We start from the raw sequence: 20893 nt of genomic DNA on the forward strand, positions 1-20893 counted from the left end.
AAGGCAGGCATGGTGTCCACAAGACAGGTAGTAAAGCAGCCACAAAGAAAATAACTGGTCACATGCTCAAGATTGGAAGGAGCATGGCCCAGGAACTGAAAGGATGCTATCAAGGCAGCTCTCAGACTGAGGAAAACCCAGCCAGGAAGAGAGGACCATGCTGGCGAGCAGCAAGGGCAGCAGCGCAGTCCTAGGTGAGCACAGACCAGGGCATGTCTGAGATGAGAGGCCCATGTGGCTGGAGCAGCGCGAGCAAGAGCATGGCATGACAGCCATCAGGGGCAGGTCACACAGGCACTGGAGACCAAACAGGGAGGCCTGCTCAGGGAAAAGCCAGTCTGTCTTCGTTCTTTTAAGTTTTTATTTGAAATGGCTATAATATTCACAAGAAGTTGTAAAGATAGGACAGAGGCTCCATGGACCCTTCACCCAGCTTCCCTGGCTTAAATTTAGGGAAAAAAAAGTTTTCCAGCTCTCTGCTTTTGAAAGGTACAATGAAGAGAGCAATGTGGACAGAGTGAGAGGAAGTAAAGGCAGTGCCAGCAAGCCCAGGGAGAGGCAACAGGCACCTGCTGGCACCACAACACAGGGCTGAGGGAGGCGGGTGGGTGTGGTGCTGGGCTGCAGGACTTGCTCTTGCCCAGACGTGTGGAGAGAAGGAAAGAAACAGGTTCCCTGTGTGAGCGCAGGGTGAATGCAGGAGGTACATCCTCCGCAGGTACAGAGGGTTGGAAGAGCCAACGAGCACCCCCCCAGGGCTCTCTTGCACCCAGCTGCCCTTCAAATAAAACAGGACAGGCTTTTTTAAAAAGGAATACAACATGGGTGCACGTTCTCAAGCAATTTTCTTGCCTCAAAGGGTTTGTCTGATGCCTTTCAGCAAGTCATTAACTATTACCATCAGCACTGTACTGGTGTTAAGTGGCACAAAGGAAAATGTGTTTGGTAACTTGGGAGAGCACCTTGGTGAGCAGCACGCCCCCGGATGTCTCTGTCCAGCGCGGCCTTTCCCCGCCGTCTTTCTGGTGCCGCACTGGGCACTTAACCCACGTTCAGAGTTTGTGAAGTGAACAAATCCCCACAAGGAGGGCGGAGCCTGTAGGAAGAAGCGCACATCGCATGTGCACACGCTCTTACTGCACTGATTGCTCCCGTGGCTGTCCTAAAGCGTTTCACTTCCTGGGCAGAATCCACCGACAGGCCTCTTTTAATGGAAGATGAGACAGAATTGACTCCTTCTCCACTGGAATTGGCGTCCACATCTGAATCCGGCTTAAAAAACAAACACATTTGATTTTACTGATTTCTACAGAGAAGGATAAGGAATACAATTAGGGATAAAACAAGAGGGCCAACATCTCTACCTGCTGGTCCTTGATCCTTTGCAGTTCCCACTTGATGACAACTTCCGACAGGTCCACAGCCAGCCTTCTCTGCTCAATGGTGACGCTGGGTGTGAAGCCCAACCTCTGCATGGCACTGACCATGTGCTGTACCAAGTGGTGCCGTACTGGGTAATACACCTGTGGACACGAGCTTGTGTCACACCAGGGACAGTGCATTATGACCCCAGGATACACGCACATATATACACATACACAACCTGCTTCTGCCCCCAAAATACTCACATAAGCTAACTTCCTGCTCAAGAATTCTGAACCATAAATTTAGTAAGAAAACTCTCATTATCTTATGGGTGTACAACCTCCCTGGTCCCAGGCTGAGTTCCAATACAATAGTGTATTCCTAATATTTTAATACCATCTTTACAAAAATGTTGAAACATTAATTCTCTTTAGGCAAACAAGTCTAGTTTGCTAACTAGACTTGTGGTACTTGCTAACTTACTAGTGGTAATAAACTCACCACTTGCTAACATGATAGTTTTGTTGTGCCCAGAAGCAAATCCTCGATTCGAAAAGGGCTGTCTATAAAAGAGCATTACACTCGCTACCACTAATTCCTTCTACCTCTACTCAAAATCTACAAGAAATGCTTACATATTACACTATTTACCTTTGTTCAATTTGGCTCTAGAGAGGAGATCCAGCAAAAAGAACTGTTTAAGCCAAGTGACCAAAATGAGGTAACAATTCATCCGTATTTACTGTTAACTGAGTACTTTTAAGAAAAATGTAGTCTAGACAGAAAGAATACACTTGACATTCTCGCAATTTCCATGTTGATAAAGACATACAAACACACCAATGGACCTGAAATACCTTTACTGAAAGATGAATAAACACCCTATTATTGCAGAAACTGAAAAATAGACAAGTCTAAAGTAAACGCTTGAAAATGCATCACACTTTGTACCTTAAAATGCTGCACTATCAAATGCAAAATATGAACCAGCTGTGGAACCGTGTGCCCCTCCTCCACAATGATCTTCCTGGTCCAGTGGGTTAGCATCTGGTGCCCATCCTCCATTCTAGCTGGCACTGCCGGAGTCAAAATGGCCATCGCTTGCCTGACGATGGCTCGTGCTTCCATCGCATGAGCCTTGAGGAGACTGTGAAAAACCTAAAGAGGACAGAAAGTCTTAACCTAAGATGAGAATGAAGGCTTTAAAAACAAATTAAAAACAATCTCTTAGAACCAAAGCATACTTTTGCAAAACAATTTTTACAAAATTCCTCGTCCTGGCCAGATAGCTTGGTTGGTTAGTGCATTGTCCCGAAGCACAGAGGTTGCCAGGTGGGTCCTGGCCAGGGCAGATACAGGAACAGATGTTCCCGTCTCTCTCCAGCTCCCTCCCTTCCTCTCTAAAATCAATAGAACATTAAAAAAAAATTCCTCAGGACTCTCTTATTGGGAAACAACATAGTTGCTTTCTCTTTAAATTTTCCTTAATGACTACATTCATTTTAGTATTTATATTTTCCCATGTATAAGACACACATTTTTTCGAAAAATTTGGAGTCTCAAAACTGGGTGCACCTTATATAGTGGTGGGTGTAATTTTTTTACTTGCATTTCCTGCTTTTTCAAGATTGTTTTTTGCACAGTTGAAGACAGTGATTCGTCATCAGACACAGATGAGGAAAAGGTAATGGATGGGAGTTTTGACAGTGATGAGGAGTTATATGAATTTTATGATGAATAAAACTTGAGTTCAATAACTTTAATACTTTTTTTTTCAGACCCCAAAATTAGGGTGCATCTTATACCTGGGGAAATACGGTACTGAGCACCTATTATGTGTCCCATGCCTTGCTAGGGTGGAGTACACCAAGACTAATGAGATCTAGCTCCTTGCAGACATCAATGTCTAATAACTCGTTGGATGTTAGTCAAGATATACAAATCATTTCACTCTGCCACAGTAGTAAAATTAGAGTGAGATGGCCATGATCAGAGGCAATCTCAATAGTTCAAGTGAGTGGTTAAATACTTATGTAGGAAGTTCATGGGGCCTTAGCAGGTGGTGGCATAGTGGACAGATTATAGCCCTGAGGACACAGGTTCAAAACTGCAAGGTCACCGGCTTGAGCACGAGCTCACTAGCTTGAGTACAGGGTCACTGCCTTGAGCATGGGATCACAGACATGACCCTACGGTAGCTGGCTTCAGCCCAAGGTCTCTGGCTTGAGCAAGGGGTCACTGGCTCAAATGGAGCCCCCTGCCCCCGTCAAGGCATGTATGAGAAAGCAATCAGTGAACTAAAGGAGCACAACTACAAGCTGATGCTTCTCATCTCTCTGTCGCTCTTGCTAAGAAAGAAAAAACGAAAGAAAGAAAAAGGGGAGGGGAGGGGAGGGGAGGGGAGGAACAAGTTCAGGGGAAACCCAAGCCCACCCGATGATACTGAGGGTGGAGGGATAGAAAGGTGTTGGCCATCAACAGGACCTGCCCACGCCTCAATGCTAGGGAGAACAAGAGGTGTCACAGATGGCCTTCAGGTCTCCGGCTGGATGACTAGGGGGAGCAGTGCTATCACAGAGACTGTTTATACATCTCAAGTGCCTGTGGGAAGTGATGTCTGAGAGGCCACCAGCTTTATCAAGACCTGGGGTTTAATGTTATAGACATTCACAGGAGGGAATGGTCAGAGGGAAACAAAGAGCGATCTCACAAAACAAGAGTGATTACTTACCAAAAGCTTAATGGGAAAGAGGGGCTGAGCACTCAAGTCAATTATTACATTAACTTCTTACACAAAGACAGTGACCTACACACTCAATCAAGGTCATGGGACTCCTGAGTGAAGAAGCAACTCAACCCAGGGCTGTCTGACATCCAAGCCTAAGCCATGGAGAGGCTCAGGCAAGGCGTGCTGAAGACCATCAGCACAGCAGAGCTTATCAATGAGGATTAAAAAGTGCCCACTGTCCACAGCAAAAGAATGGGCTGGGGCACTTGACCAAAACATTTTCAATGGAAAGAACTGGAAGCCAGAATAGAATGGAACGGGTGGAGGAGCATGAGGTGAACAAAGGAGATGTTCTGTTGTTACCAAAGGAAGGCTGCAGAGAAAGGAGCAGAGCAGGACTGGGGAGGAAGGGGCATGAATAATTAGGGGAGGTGCCTGGGTACGCAGGATGGCAGAGAGGAGCATCCTGAATGGCCAGGAAAAGACCACAGAAAAGGGGAGGTCGGGAGACCCTGGACAGTGGCACAGTAAATAGAGTGTCAGCCTGTCATATGGACGTCCCAGGTTCGATTCCTGGTCAGGGCACACATGAGAAGTGACCATCTGTTTCTTTTCCCTTCCCCTCCACAGCCAGTGGATCGACTGGTTCAAGGGTGGCCCATGCACTGAGGATAGCTCCATTGGAGCGCAGCAGCCTCAAGCACTAAAAATAGCTTGAATCTCAAGCTTCAGCCCAAGATGGGGTTTCCAGGTAAATCCCAGTTGGGGTGCATGTAGAAGCCTGCCTCACTACCTCCCCTCCTCTCACCTAAACGAAAAAGAAAAAAAGAAAAGGGAAGTCACGATGGTACAGGAGCAGCATATGCTGCTTGGAGAAGAGGGAGCCTCACAACGTACTTGAAGGACAATTTTCTTATGTATTGCAAATTTGGCAATAATGTGTGCCAGAAGTAAGTGCCCGCTATATTTGCAAGCTGGGTCAACGCAGGCCTTGGAAAGCAGGCAGGGCCAGGCAAAGGTCATGAGGCGGCGCAGCTTGCTGTTACGGTTCTTATTGTTGTCATGAATGTGATGGGGGGCGTGCTCCACCAGCAGCGTGGCGTACTGCAGCAGGTAAATCCTCAGGGAGTCCAGCATGTCTGCCTGCTTCTCTGGGTCCAGGACCTGCGGGAGAGACAGCAGAAAGGAATGCACTTCTGGGTTATCTATTAAAATTTATTCAAGTTTAAAACCTTAAAGATAAACACACACACCTATCTATATTGTTTTACAAGGAGGGACCCCATAATGTTATATCAAGTTCCCTTTAATACATATGGATTAGAAACTCACTGAATTTATTTTAACACTGTAAAAAAAGGGGGTAGGCTTACAGTCAGAATGCAGTGGGTAAACTGGCTTGCTGTGGAAAATAAAGACTTCCTCTTTGGTACAAGGTGATTTAGGACTCAGTTTCTTCATTTCCAAATAATTGAGTTTTTTTTTTCCTGGTCAACTATTAATTATCCTGTACTTATTTTTCATTATTAGGATCAGAAAACGTTACGGGGCGGGGGGGGGGGGGTGTCTCTACTTTTATTGTTATGGTTTTCTTTGTAATAAAGTATCTGATAGGTTTTTATGTGTTTGATGGACAGAGGGAAAAATACACTCTGTGAGGATCTTCTTCATGTCTCTACTAATCAAGTATTCTAATTCAGTGGTCCCCAACCTTTTTTGGGCCACGGACCGGTTTAATGTCAGAAAATATTTTCACAGACCAGCCTTTAGGGTGGGATGGATAAATGTATCACGTGACCGAGACAAGCGTCAAGAGTGAGTCTTAGACGGATGTAACAGAGGGAATCTAGTCATTTTTTAAAAATAAAACATTATTCAGACTTAAATATAAATAAAACGGAAATAATGTAAGTTATTTATTCTTTCTCTGCAGACCGGTACCAAATGGCCCACGGACCGATACCGGTCCACGGCCCGGGGGTTGGGGACTACTTTTCTAATAGCATCATCCAATTCAGCTAAGAGTTGTATCTACTTACTGGTCTACCAGAACACCTGGAAAGACTGAAACCCTCCTTCCTAACTGTCTTTACCAGGGCCCTATAGCCCCTAAGTCCTTCTCCTCCTCCCCCGGGTTCACTGCAGACCCTTCCTGGGCTCCAGCCTGCCCAGTGCCGTATCCTCACCCAACATTCACAATCCCAACTCCTCCACTGTGCCAAGACAGTGTGGAGACCAAAAATAAGCCCTTGGGATCAGCGCTAATTCCTTTGGGAGAGTGGAATGGGCTCAAAACTGCAGGAAGGAACAAAGACTATGTGAGGACCAGTCACCTGCCATCAGGAACAATCCATTCTGCCTGGACCCCAAATGGAACAGGCACAGGAACCGGTAAAAAACTATACCCTTTCAAAGCGTTAATGTATAACGCCTGTCACTTACAGCACTCCAACAAACAACTCCTGTCTGAAGCACTCAATCTGACAGCCTCAAGGCAAACACAACAGCCCAACCTTCAGAGGACAGCCAACCCAGGCTTTGTGAAAAACATAGGGCAGGCACTGCTCAGAGGAACAGAAAAATAAAAAATACCTTTTTAGTGCAGGCTGTGGCCGGATGGCTCAGTGGTAGAGCATCGGCCCAGGGTGTAGATGTCCCAGGTTCAATTCCCGGTCAGGGCACACAGGAGAAGCACCTATCTGCTTCTCCACTCCTTCCCCTCCCACCACTCCTCACTCTTTCCCTCCCATAGTCAGCAACTGATTCGAGCACATGGGCCCCAGCGCTAAGAATGGCTCCGTGGAGCCTTGGCATCAGGTGCTAAAAATAGCTCTGTTTTGAGAATGGCCCCAGATGGGCAGAGCATCAGCCCCTGACAAGGGTTGCTGGGTGGATCCCAGTTGGGGCACATGCGGGAGTCTGTCTCCCCTCCTCTCACTTGGAAAAAGAAGAAAAAACTCCTTAGTGCAAACTAGAAATACTACCATAAAAATGCAAAGATCTTAAAACCTAAGCTAAGTTCAGACATCATCCTATCACAAATATGTTTTATTAAGTTGGCAACAAAGAGTCAGGGCAGCAACTGCATACAGTCTAAATCACCTCTGCAAAGCTAAAGGTAAAAACAAACCATCAAAACTCTACTGACCAGCAATTGGGTTTTTTTACAAATAACTTTGATACCTGAATTTCCATTGAGATCCACATTTCTCACTGGGATCTATTAACATAGAAAAGTTCATTCATACCAAAATGAGGCTGCCTTTAAAAACTCACTAATAAGAATTATAACACAGTAGTGTCCACCATCACTCCCTCATGGTTTCACTTTCCCCAGTTTGTTACACACAGTCTATGGTTCAAAAATACTGAATGGAAAATTCCAGAAATCATTCATAAATTTAAACTGCATGCCATTCTGAGCAGCATGATAACCCCTCTTGCCATCCTGCACCCCACACAGCACAGGAACCACCTGTGTCCACACTGTACGCTCCCCACCCACTGTGCTTCAGTGGCCGTCTCAGTCATCATTAGCTGTCCAGTAGCGCACTGCTGGTATCAAGTCACCATTGCTTTACTTAGTGACAGCCCCAAAGTGCAGGAGCAGTGATGCTGGCAATGTGGACATGCCTCAGAGAGGGCACAAAGTGCTTCCTTTCAGTAAGAAGGTAAACATTCTCAACTTGGCAAGGAAAGAAAAAAAGCTGTATGCTGAGATTGCTAAGATCTTCAGAAAGCACGAGCTATCTGTGAAATTCTGAAGAAGGCAAAAGAAAATCGTGCTAGTTTTGCTGTTACACCTCATGCAAAAGTAATGGCCACAGTGCATATGTGTAAGTACTTACTGAAGATGGAAAATGCATTAAATTTGTGGGTAGAAAACACAAACAGAAAACGTGTTGTTCCAGAAAGCACTGAGCCTATGCAAAGACTTCATGAGGAAGCTCCTGAAATGAATGACACCAAGCCATTTAGTGCAAGCAGGGACTGTGGTCTCATAGATCCAGGAGCAAGTACAAGAAGGATGAGCACAGTGCAGTAAGAGAATTTGAGAGCAAGAGACCACATTCACATAATTTTGATTTTAGCATATTGTTGTAACTGTTCTGTTTTATTATTGCTGTTAATCTCTTACTGTGTCTAATTTATAAATTAAACTTTACCATAGGTAGTGTATGAACAGGACTAACAGTAGATATACAGTTGCAGTACTATCTGCGGTTTCAGGCACCCACCAGGGGTTCTACAACATATGCCTCCATAAATAAGAGATTACTGTGTAATACTCTGCTACACACCATAAAAAATAAAAGCCTTAGGAAAATGAGCTTATTTCAATGAACCCATCACACTCACTCAAATACACACATACACACACACACACACTCATCTGCCAAGTTACTTCTCAAGCCAATGCACTGCTAGTCAGCCACCTTGGTTATAAACACACTGGTGATGCTTTCTGGGTTGTCGCCTTCTGGATTGGGAGGTCCTAAGAGCTGCTCTCCTTCCCCCTTCTCAAAGCTGTATAAGAAAGCAGGATTCAAGATGTGCTGCAGAACCTAAAAAAAAAAAATTTACAATAATGGAGTAGGAAAACAAAGCCATGCTCTTTATTTTTTTAATAAGGTGGGCAGGCCTACCAGTTCAGTCAGATTGTAACCCACAAAGTTAGAAGTCAATCAAGGGTGCAACTGACAATCTTAACTTTACTCAAATGATCAACTAGAAAGGGCAGTTAAAAACTTGAGGAAAAGAGATGTCAGCTCAGTTCACTCTTCTCACTTCAAACAAGTAATTTCCTATAAACAAGGAAACCACACCTGAAACCTATATAATTTTATAAACCAGTTTTCACCAAGAAGTCAATTTTTAAAAGAGTAAAAAGAAGGAAACTAACAAACTACTTTCCAACACTGGTTCACTGCTGGGCCTGCCTTATGTTTCTCAACATGGTGTTCTCCTCATTAGCAGTCAGGCCACTGTTACATGTCAACAGAGATACGGGAGAACAGAGATACTTGGTTCCCCGAAAAATAGCTCATGCACCCACTGCTGCTTCTGTGCAACAGTGGGACTCACCTTGGCTTTCAGTTCATCTCCGAAGTTGGGGTCACTAAAATCCACAAAATGAAAGAATAGAGCACGCTTTTGAGCAACGCTGTAATTTTTGGGTATTTCTTCCTCCATGTATTCTTTTAAAAATGTCATGTTGCAGAGAAAACGACCAGTAAAGGCTCGGAGCAGCTGGAACAGCAATTCTATATCTCCATAATTCCTTCTGAAGGATTGAATAAGAAAACAGGTTAAATTGTGGCAAACTTCATGACTGTGTATTACCTCTGACTTATCTAATTTTTAAAAATTTTTTTTTTAGTGAGAGAGGGGGGGGGTGTGGACAGACAGGAAGAAGAAAGATAAGAAGCATCAATTTCTTCTTGTGGTACCTTAGTTGCTCATTGATTACTTTCTTTGTATGTACCTTGACAGGACGGGGGGGATGCTCTAGCCGAGCCAGTGACCCCTTGCTCAAGCCAGTGACCATGGGGTCATGTCTATGATCTCACGATCAAGCCAGTGACCTCATGCTCAAGCTGGCAACCTTGGGGTTTCAAACCTGAGTCCTTTGTGTCCCAGTCCAACACTCTATACCCTCCATCACTACCTGGTCAGGCTGACTTGTCTAATTTTTAACAGCTAAGCTATCGTCCATTCCTAAAAATGTGACTACACATATCCAATGAACCGCAGCTCTACACAAACTAGTGACTGCTGACTGGATGGAAGAGTCACAGGGTGAGAAACATAAAAGGTGCACCTACTTGCAGTAGTTCAGCAGACAGAAGGCCAGCAGCTTGGGCTCCTTCCAGTTTGTGGCAGCCAAGTTCTCCTTCCGGTGTCTTTCTTGAAAGCTTTCGCTGATCCACACACGTCTCAACTGGCTCACCAGAGAATGCTGATTGGCCAGCCAGGAGTCGTTGTTTTTAACTATAATACTTATGATCTGTCAAAGAAGAGACCATTAGGAAACTGACAGGGTTCCATGTCTCAACTGAGCATCCAAGGTTTCAGGTGTCTAGAGAAGGGTTCTACCTTGATGGCCTGAAACTGAAGGTCCAGGCGCATGGTGCTGGTGCTGGGTGAGCCAGGGCGCACGGCGGTCTGCGTGACGCCGGGCAACAGCAGGGTGATGAACCTGTTGGGGTTAGCTGCCAGCACGTCTCTCAGAGGTCTGGCATCTTTGTGTTTTAAAAAACTCTAAAAACAAAACAAGCTGTTTTAAGCTAATTTTAAAAAATAATCACAAAAGCTTTAGATAATATAAACTCTAAGAATCTTTCTAAATCTCTCAAGGCAGGCTAAAAAAATAAAAAAAAACCATCATAAACATTCTTTTTAAAAATGCTTTTTTAACCAGTAATCACATTTTATAATTATGACTCATTTATTTATTACCACCACCAAAATCTACAGAAGGATTCTTGCACCTGAGCTCTTTACCCAACAATGAAGCTTCTAACATTCAAATATATTAGTGAAAAGAAAGCCCGATACTGAACCACGAAAAGAGAAGTTCAGAGTTTAAGAGGTGACACTGGCTGACACAAATCTGCAGGGACCCCAATGCCAGCTCCTCGCGCCCTGACCATGAACATCCTGCTCCACTGCGGGTCGTTCAGCGTCGCCTCCATCATGAACAGCTCCACTGTCTGGGAGGGATGCCGCGTCAGAAACTTGATCAGAGGCTCTCTGAAGGGACTGCCAGCCTAGAAAGCACATGGTAGAAACATCTCAGGGCTGAGGCTTTCCTTGTTCCACTGACCTAACAGGAATATACATTCCTCTCCCTCATAATTGTTCATATGTGCTAACAACCCTAAGATACATTAACATCTAAGCTCTTTATACTGTTAGATTAGTCTATCTAAAATATAACAAAGTGAAAATAGTATAAGCAACAGATGGAGGAAGAATGAGAACTCCGAGTCTGACCATTACCTCAATCAACATGGCCCGTTCTGTTTTCATCACAACCTCTAACAGAGGCTTAACCAGAGTTTGAGGTGCAGCTGGGATCAGATGAAAAAGGTTTATAATTGCCGAACAAATTTTCATTTCCTAATGAAGAAAACCAGAATTTATAAAATAGGCCAATTAATTTCACTAGCTAGAGATATCAACATTACTACAGACCCTACTATGGTCTAGCTGCATTCCAAGGCTAACAACCGGAAGCAAATAGTTAACATGTAAAAAGCATAGCTTACCAATCCCACATTAGAGCTGTGGCCTAAAGAAATTAGCTGGCCCTGGGCCTTCAGACTGCATCTCAGGAGCAGGGGGCTGACTGTACACCTGACGTGACTGTGTTGTCTGTCTTCTCAGTCACTGACAAGTGCTGGAAGTGAGCTGACGGGCTGCCTAGGCTGGCCCCTGGTGAAGGAGGGTATGATCATGCCTGTGGCTGTGACAGTGTTAGGATTCCCTCAGTTCGCTGTGACATCATGGGGTCTTCCCAATGAACTAAGCTCTGAAGGCAAAGACTTATTTTGTCCTCCAAACTTAGCACAACATTCTCAAAAAGTACTTAAGTATTTACCCTGGAAATTAAAAATCAATGTAAATAAATGACTAACAATGGTACTATTTGTCAACCAGGCCTAAAAATAAAGTTGACAACTGCTTTATGAACCATATTGAAAAATGTGAAACACCAAGAATTTTGCACTTTTTTAATGTGCTAAGAGCTCAGTGGCCAATCGCTGAGTGTCATTCCAACTTCCTTTTGCTGGTTTCTGTTCCCTTAGTTTTGTGTCTGCACTTCAAGGGAATGCCCCATGACCACAGGAAGGTAGGACACCCTGGTGCACCACCCCGCAAGGTGTGCAACAGGGTGTCCACTACTCTAAGCACAGTAAAATGGGGATGATAAACACTAGTCGTGAGAGACCACATCCCAACAGTGTTGGAGCTACTTCTCAAAAAGTCTCTTTAAACCAAAAGGCAAAACAGTGAGGTGCGTAAGAAATGAGACAAGTCAGCCTACTGTCAATTCCATGCCATCTCTCCAGTTCTTGTCTACAGTGTCTTGTAAGCCTTGGAACAGAGTAAGTTCTATCCTGAAATAACATTCTAGTAATGGTCCTTTTATATTACGGTTTTTCGTTTTCAAAGCACTGTCACACATCTTTTGGTCTTCACAAAACCAGAGGAAGACAGGAATGACATTATTATCATCTCCATTTTACAGAAGAGGGAAACCTCAGAGTTGGACTACCAAAGTCACAGTGTTGTGACTACGTCAGTGTGGTGTGCGTGAACAAGAGAGGCATGGGGCTGGTGCAGGGAAGCAATGGGGCTCTAAAACGAGGCAGTCAGTCAGTATGACTATATAAGCCCTCCCAATTTCTAGCAGTATAATATATTCTTTGTGGAGTTTCCTAATCAGACGTTGTTAGATGTATGAACTCATACAAACTATGATAGCAAAAGCCAACGAAATCTTAAAATATTGAGATACTGCAATTCTAACATATAGAAAACCAACAAACTTGGAATCTTGCTTAAAACATCCTAAAAGAAAACATGCGTGGCACCCGGACAGTTCACAGCAATGATACTAAGACTCTGCCACAGACAGACAATACGGCTCACTGCACTCAAAGGCACAATGCACTCTTGTCCACCACAGAACCACAAGTCACAGCAAAACCAAGTACGACCATGACCCCCGCCTGCGTCTCCACTGAAATTCTCACCTCTACCCCTTCCATGGCAGGCTGAACCAAAACAAAAATTACAGCATGAAAAAAGGCAACAAAAAGGTGAAAAGAAAAGAAAATATAAACTGTTCTTCACATTGCAAGTCATAAACTGACTTTTAATAGGTTGTTCTCACCTCAAACTGACAGAATGGAGACAAGGAACATCTCCCGCACTCTGAAATGCTTTCCTGAGGATGGGGAGGAAAATCATCTTTTTTCTATTTATGTTATTTACATAAAAAATTCCCATATATACAGTAAGGGTTATTGGGGTAAACAAGACAGTAAAGACACAATTATCATAAAGCACACAATAATTAATAAATGCTCAATAGCAAAAATAAAAATTTTAAAAAAAAGAAACACCTTACACCCTTCAGATGTCAAACAGCCCTTCTGATAGTGTCGAATAGAGTGTATTCCTTCTGTACATCAAAGTTTAAAAGACAGGAATTTTGAAATTCTTATCAGGATAAACTATAAGATCCTGTTGTATGCAAATACATTTAAATAATCATTTTGCTTAAGCGAATACCTCAAGCTGTTGAGTGAAGTACTAAGACATTTTTAAAAACCTCTTTCCCAGCTAACACTAGAAGAATACCAAAAGGCTAATTAAGCCCCATCAGTTAGGCATTTCTGAGGCCCCACACTCAGAAGAACCCACAGGCCACGACTAAATACATGAGCAATCTTGTCAAGTAAAGGTGTGCATGTGTGTGCACATGTGCATGCATGCTGGGTGTAGGTGTGGGTATGCATGTGTGTGTACACACATGGCATAACAGGTAGTCATGAGTTCTGCCCTGTAAGTTCAATGCTAAACAGACACGCCTTCCTAAATATGATTATATTCAAACCTCTGATCTTCAGGGGTGCCCAACGTTACAAAGGGGCTTTTATTAATTTTTAGTCAACTAATTAACATGTCTTCAATTACAGTTTCTCAATAAGGCAATATTATTTGGGGATTTAACCAAATAGAAACAAACTACTTTCTAAGACCCACTTCCAATCCAAGACACCATGCATAAAAACTGACCAGGTCTCAAGTGCAGGAAGGCAAGGCAAGGCCCTGGGCTGGGCTGATGGAGCTGTGGCAATGCTGCCTGGGGACCCCACACACCATGTCCTGGGTTCAGACCTGCAACCTCCCTCACACAGCTGGGCGTTTCCAGCTGCTCAGGGAATACACTCATCCAACAACCAACATGTTTCATTCAGCAGGAACCCAAGGACTTCCCGATACCCACCGCTCCATCCCCTGTGAAACTGCCCCCAGCCACAACCCTTACAAATAACTTGCTGTAAAACTTTATGGAATCTTTTTCATCTAACAGAAGTCATCATCTACCCATGAGGATTTTTAATGTTTATTCTGGAAGGCTGTATGTTTCAGAGAACTAATAGCTTACTGTAAAATCAAATACAAAATTGAGAGTGGAAATACCTAGCAGATGAGAGGTGTGCAGGAGAGCAGAGCGTGTGCACCTACTCCCCAGAGGTGAGGCCTTTACACTGTGCTCTCCCCATGGAGCCTCCCTCACTCTTTTCCTGTTTATATAAATAACAAACCTTATGAGAGGTCACAGATGGTATACCAAGCCTAAAAATGTTAAAAATCTTGGTTTAGTTTTGCTTAGTTCACTCTTTAGAAGCAACAAGAAACAAGAATTACATAAACACATGACACTGAATGGTCAAAACAAAGTATAATGAAGCCACAAAAAAAAAAAAAATCAAGTTATGATGAAACACAGCACCCGACAAACAGGCACAGGAGGACAAAGTCACATTAATTATGCTCTGACGAGCCCAGGACCCTCATCAGGATACAATGGCACCGGGCGAAACAGGAACTTAGGAAACACAACCTCACTGACAGGACAAGCATCAACTTAAAAAATATTTTAAAAGAATATTAACATACAAGATTAGACTCAAAACAGCAAAAACCATTCATTTTTAAGACAAAATCTTTAGTGACCAATATCGAACACTCAGTAAGATACAACAAGTGGTTTTCCCTCAAAACATATAAATATGTGTTTTGAAGTACTGGCCATATTGACTTTCGATGAACAACTGGGGTGGGGGATTTAGACCTAGAAAACATAAATCTGTTATCTTGATGTAATGCTTAAGTCCTGAAATCGCTACTTGGTTGGATGAGCAATGGTGACAAAGCAATGGAGACCGAAGGAAGGAGCACCACCATGCAAACAGAGTGCAAGAACAGTCTAGCAACACACTTTACACACTTCACAGCAAAACTGGTAAAACTGAAATACTAGTATTTCAAGCTTCCCAGAATTCTCATCAACAAAAATGTCATATTAAAAGTGTACAAAGGGAGAAGTTAAAGAAACATAAAAAATGTTTCAACAATTAAGAGAAATTTTTAAAAATGTAATGCTAATAAAGTATATTTAACAATTTAAATGAACTATAATCATAGAAAACTAGATTCTGACCGGCACTTTCATTAAAAGCACTGTTCCAATTCTAACAGTAACAACAGCAGTGCCTAGCAGGGTGGCCCTTCCTGGAAACAAACAAGTCACTCACGTTTCCGTCGCTCCTCTGGCCCCCCTTGTGGGTGAGGACCACCACTTCCATCCACTTTCGCAGATGTTGCTGTTGAAAAAAATATATCCTTAGACATTTTTCCTTACAACAGGAGCATTTTAATTCCAAAATGCTGCTTTTAGGTAAAATGCATACATAATCATTCATTTCCATCAGATTTAATGTGAGAAACAGCAGTGTTTCTATTACTGAAATAGCCCAACCATGCAACTAGTCATGAGAATAAGTGGCATTTGTTTATGCCCTATAAATGAAAAGGTGAAGCACACAGGAGCATGCTGTGTGGACAATGCTGGTAAGACCTGTGGAAGAGCAGCAGGACTGGCTTTAGATGCTGACCAAGAGGTCACAGCCCTGGTGAGCCACACAGTGTCCGAGCACAAGGAAAAGCACCCCAGGCAGAGAAAAGGAGGAACGACGGCCCTGAACCAGGAAAAGAAAGGCAGCTTCTCTGGGAGGACGGAGCGCCAAGTAGGTCCCGAGGAAGCGCTGGTGAGAACGAGCAGATCCCACTGGGTCAGACGCCGTGCAAACTACTGCGGATAGGCAGCAACTCCCTTCTGTGCAGAACGAGGGCAATTATTCCGCACAGACTATACTCTGCTGCCAGAACAAGAGGAGAGTCCCTGAACCCACAGCCACTATGGCCTCACTTGAGCACGTGGCAGTCAGGGTCCCGCCATGGTGCCAGCAAGCCCAGCAGAGGAGCGCTCAGAGCTCACAGCTAAAACCACAAGAGCATCCACATTAACAGAGGAATCCTCATTATCCATACTGTCACCACATGGGAAATTAGCAAGTTGCTTATAAAAGACTTCATGGTAAAATCACTTGGGGACAGATGGTTTAAATAAATTGCAACACTCTTCTGTGAGCCTTTAATGTGAAACTTCAAGAGGAGAATACAGTAACTTGTGCTTCCCCAAACTACATACCAATGGAGGTTTTTTTCATTAAAAACCTGTAGCTTGTAGGGCCAATGTTCCAACAAACACTTTGAGAAACACTAAAACAACATACATTTCTTCAAGAAACTAAGTATACTAAGTTAACAATGTTTTACTAGTATAATTCCTTAAAGGAAATCACAATATGTTTTTATAAAAACTATTATTAGAATAGCTATTTATACCAGGCATAAAAGTAACAAAAACTAAAGGTGCAAAAAATGGCCAGCAACATCATTCTGCTTTTAGATTCTTCAAAGAAAAAAAAAAAGAATACTAATTGGAATATAAAATTCATGTCCAGTTCAATAAGGAGATATCCAAAACAACTAACCATATAAGAAACTTAAAGATCAAACGTCAAGCAGTTCGAATTTTAAGAAAGGAAAATTTCCAGGGTTGTCCCCACAAATGCCCACTCTACATAGGGAAGTATCATCTCTCTTAACAATTATGCTCAAGTCTTGAGCTGTTGACCTCCAAAGCATACCAGTGTTTTGAACTCATGCTCATGGAACTTAGTAAGAACTTCAACAGTATGAAAAAAGATATAGAAACCATAAAAAAAAGAACCAGTCAGAAATGAAAGATACACTAATTAAAATTAATAATTTATAGGGAATCAACAATAGAGCAATAATGCTGAGAATCAATCAGTGATTTGGAATATAAGAAAACAAGAAACACCTAATCAGAACAAGAACTAAAAAGAATCCAAAAAGAAACACCTAATCAGAACAACAAAAAAGAATCCAAAAAAATAAAAGTAGTATAAGCAGCCTCTGGGACAACTTCAAGCACACCAACATTCGCATCATGGAGGTGCCAGAAAGAGAAGAGAGAGAGCAAAAAATTGAAAACCTATTTGAAAAAATAATGACAGAAAACTTCCCTAACCTGGTGAAGGAAACAGACATACAAGTCCAGGAAGCACAGAGTCCCAAACAAGATGAACCCAAAGAGGCCCACACCAAGACACATCATCATCAAAATGCAAAAGGTTAAAGACAAAGAGAGAATCTTAAAAGCAGCAAGAGAAAAGCATTTGGTTACCTGCAAGGAAGCTCCTGTAAGACTGTCAGCTGATTTCTCAACAGAAACACTGTAGGCCAGAAGGGACTGGCAGGAAATAGTTAAAGTGATGAAAAGCAAGGACCTACAACTAAGATTACTCTATACAGCAAAACTATCATTTAGAATCGAAGGACATATAAAGAACTTCTCAGGCAAAAAAAAAGCTACAGGAGTTCATCACCACCAAACCAGTATTATATGAAATGCTAAAGAGTCTTTATTAAGAAGGGGAAAAAAAAGATTAAAAATATGAATAAAATGGCAAAAAATATGTATCTATCAACACCTGAATCTAAAAAACAAAATAAATGAACAAGCAGAACAGACAGACTTATAGATAGAACATTTTGATAGTTGCCAGGTAAGAGAGGCGTTGGCAAATGGGTGAAAAGGTGAAGGGATTGAGAAATACAAATTACTTGTTACAGAATAGTCATGGGCATGTAAAAGTACAGTACAGGGAATACAATCAAGTGTATTCTAATACTATAACTATGTATGGTGTCAGATGGGTGTGAGATTTATCAGAATGATCACTAAGTTATATAATGTCTAACCACTGGGGTGTGCACCTAAAACTAACATAATAATTATAATAAAAATTTTTAGAGTTTTAAAAATAAACATATAAAAATTAAATAAAAATCTTGTAAATAAATAATTCAAAACTTGAGGTTTATTATAAAGTATGTTTACAAGCATTTGGCTCACCATCATCTGATCACAAAATTTGTCATTGAAGGAGTTTGGGAACAGTCTGGTAACCGAAGTCAGACGATTCACAACGTTCAGTGTCAAGCTTCGATAATCCCCCAGCATCATCAGCAAAGGTCGCATATGTGTATGGATTTGATCTACTTCTATGGTAGCACCTTCTAAAAACTATTGTAAAAAAAACGATTGCAAATGAAAACAGATAACAGCATACACTTTATAACAGTTTGAAGCTCATATGTAACTCTAGCAGCAAGTTCCTGTTTTCCTTGGGAAAATGGAATATTAAACATACATATTCCAGAATTTAATGATGAATTAAGAAAACTAGTCATTAGTGTTTAACATTTTAAAAGGTTCAGTATAGCCCTGGCCGGTTGGCTCAGCGGTAGAGCGTCGGCCTGGCGTGCAGGGGACCCGGGTTCAATTCCCAGCCAGGGCACATGGGAGAAGCACCCATTTGCTTCTCCACCCCCACCCCCTCCTTCCTCTCTGTCTCTCTCTTCCCCTCCCGCAGCCAAGGCTCCATTAGAGCAAAGATGGCCCGGGCGCTGGGGATGGCTCCTTGGCCTCTGCCCCAGGCGCTAGAGTGGCTCTGGTCACAGCAGAGCGACGCCCCGGAGGGGCAGAGCATCGCCCCCTGGTGGGCAGAGCGTCGCCCCTGGTGGGCGTGCCGGGTGGATCCCGGTCGGGCGCATGCAGGAGTCTGTCTGACTGTCTCTCCCCGTTTCCAGCTTCAGAAAAAAAAAAAAAGAAAAAGGTTCAGTATGACTACGGAACAGGTAGAGACATTACTACAAGCCAGTTTATGTTAACCACAGGCAGAATTTCAGGCCCACAGACCAGGTGAACAGAGTCCTAAGGCAGAGTTCACACACACTCGCTCACCTTCCTCATGCAGGCCTCGCCAGCTTCCTGCAGCTCACCATTCGTGGAATTCAGTGCTTTGAAAAGTGCAGCAATGATCTTCTCTCTGGACTGAGGAAGGTAATTGCAGGCAGCAAGAGCATCTTTAGGGAGAAATATCAATACAATCTCATTACTAATCTGAAAATTACACAATTTCCTTGTTCATGAAAGGCTCTAACCAACAAAAACTATGCACCATTAAACCTTTTTCCTACTATCTGACCTCAAGAAAGACAAAATGACACAGTGTAGTCTACTCATATTACCTAAGAGTGGGGTCAGCAGCCTGCCGGAAAGGCCATGATACATCTTACACTGTCCAGACAGGAGGAAGGGCAGAGGAGGGAACAAAGGGGGCCCTCAATGACACTGCTGCCCTACGGGCAGAAGCACGCTGAGTCCATGCAGAGGGCACAGCCTTGTACTAAAGTGATGAAATAAACACACACAAAGTCCAGCTTTTCTCCACTATTCATGTCTAACCAGGCAGCCTCCTCCCAATTTGGGAAGTTAAAGGAATTTTTTTTCCCCTAAGGCTTTGAAAATATACTGCTCAAAAAAAGTAGGGAACATTTCAAAATGAATATAAAGCTATAAGAAAAAAGCATTTGATTTTGTTTATTACACAAGAACATCAGAAAAGCAAACAAGTCAAAGAAAGTTGTTCAATTATGCAAATGAGATGCAAAACCAACTTTTATTTCATTGGTGAAAATGTACTATACAAAATGCTGAAAGTACTGGAGAATCTGCACATTCCCTGATCTCATAATTTTTTTTTAAGAATTTCATGACATGCCTGACCTGTGGTGGCACAGTGGGATAAAGCGTCCAATTGGAACACTGAGGTTGCTGGTTCGAAACCCTGGGCTTGCCTGGTCAGGGCACATGTGGGAGTTGATGCTTCCTGACCCTCCCCCTTCCCTTCTCTCTCTCTCTCTCTCTCTCTCTCTCTCCTCTGAAAATTGAATACTTAAAAAAATAAAATAAAACTGTTCTTTAAGAATTTCATGCCATTTATAAATACTTCTTGTGTACTTTCTAGTTTCTAACTCAGTTTATATACGTAAAAGTTGTCTGGTGTTTTTTTTTTGTACTTTTTCCCAAGTGAGAAGGGAGTGGGGAGGAGACAGACTCCCGCATGCACCTGACAGGGATCCACCTGACATGCCCACCAGGGAGTGATGCTCACCCCTCTGGGACATTGCTCCAATGCAATCAGAGTAATTCTAGAGTCTGAGGCAGAGGCCAAGGAGCCATCCTCAACACCCAGGCCAACTTTGCTCCAATGGAGCCTTGGCTACGGAAGGGGAAGAGAGAAAGAGAGGGAAATGGGGAAGGGTGGAGAAGCAGATGGGCACTTCTCCTGTGCGTCCTGGCCAGGAATTGAACCAGGGACTTCCACACGCCAGGCTGACGCTCTACCGCTGAGCCAACCGGCCAGGGCCCCATAATTTTTGTGAGCAGTATATAACTATTCTTAAAATAGGGAACACACCTCAATTCAACGTTAGTTAACAGATAACACTCTAGCAAGATGAATGCCCTTATTTGCTAATAGGAATGTGTGAGAGCACCCCCCAAAAACACGCCAGCAGAAGCGAGAAGCTGGCAGATGGGCCAGCTCGGCACCTCCCTCACTCTGGCTTGCTATGTCTCTAAGACTCCAGCCCCACTCGCATGTCTGGCTATCATGGGCTTTGTCTCAGTTGCCCTACAGCAAATTCAAGGAGTCTGACAATATTTTAGTAAAGGGATAAAGAGACAAAATCAAGTAAAAAAAACAAAAACCTTATTGG

At 43.0% G+C, this 20893-nt stretch overlaps 1 protein-coding gene across 14 annotated transcripts in view; it reads right to left on the minus strand.

The window, feature by feature from the left end:
* TRRAP (transformation/transcription domain associated protein) overlaps positions 1–20893 on the minus strand; it is a 134829-nt gene that overhangs the window by 48998 nt on the left and 64938 nt on the right. For 11 of the 14 annotated variants that reach the window (XM_066343904.1, XM_066343905.1, XM_066343901.1 and 8 more), the window contains exons 29-43: positions 19074–19195; positions 18183–18353; positions 15430–15498; positions 12996–13049; positions 12856–12876; positions 11096–11215; positions 10744–10863; positions 10190–10354; positions 9919–10100; positions 9179–9377; positions 8530–8658; positions 4991–5257; positions 2317–2523; positions 1365–1523; positions 1138–1272 (exon numbers count right to left, since the gene is read on the minus strand). In XM_066343904.1, coding sequence (XP_066200001.1) covers positions 1138–1272; positions 1365–1523; positions 2317–2523; positions 4991–5257; positions 8530–8658; positions 9179–9377; positions 9919–10100; positions 10190–10354; positions 10744–10863; positions 11096–11215; positions 12856–12876; positions 12996–13049; positions 15430–15498; positions 18183–18353; positions 19074–19195 — 2120 coding nt within the window. The remainder of the gene's footprint in view (positions 1–1137; positions 1273–1364; positions 1524–2316; positions 2524–4990; positions 5258–8529; positions 8659–9178; positions 9378–9918; positions 10101–10189; positions 10355–10743; positions 10864–11095; positions 11216–12855; positions 12877–12995; positions 13050–15429; positions 15499–18182; positions 18354–19073; positions 19196–20893) is intronic. The other 3 variants (XM_066343913.1, XM_066343912.1, XM_066343910.1) reach the window with 1 other exon arrangement.

This window comes from Saccopteryx leptura, chromosome 6 (assembly GCF_036850995.1).
Source record: "Saccopteryx leptura isolate mSacLep1 chromosome 6, mSacLep1_pri_phased_curated, whole genome shotgun sequence".
NCBI lineage: Eukaryota > Metazoa > Chordata > Mammalia > Chiroptera > Emballonuridae > Saccopteryx > Saccopteryx leptura.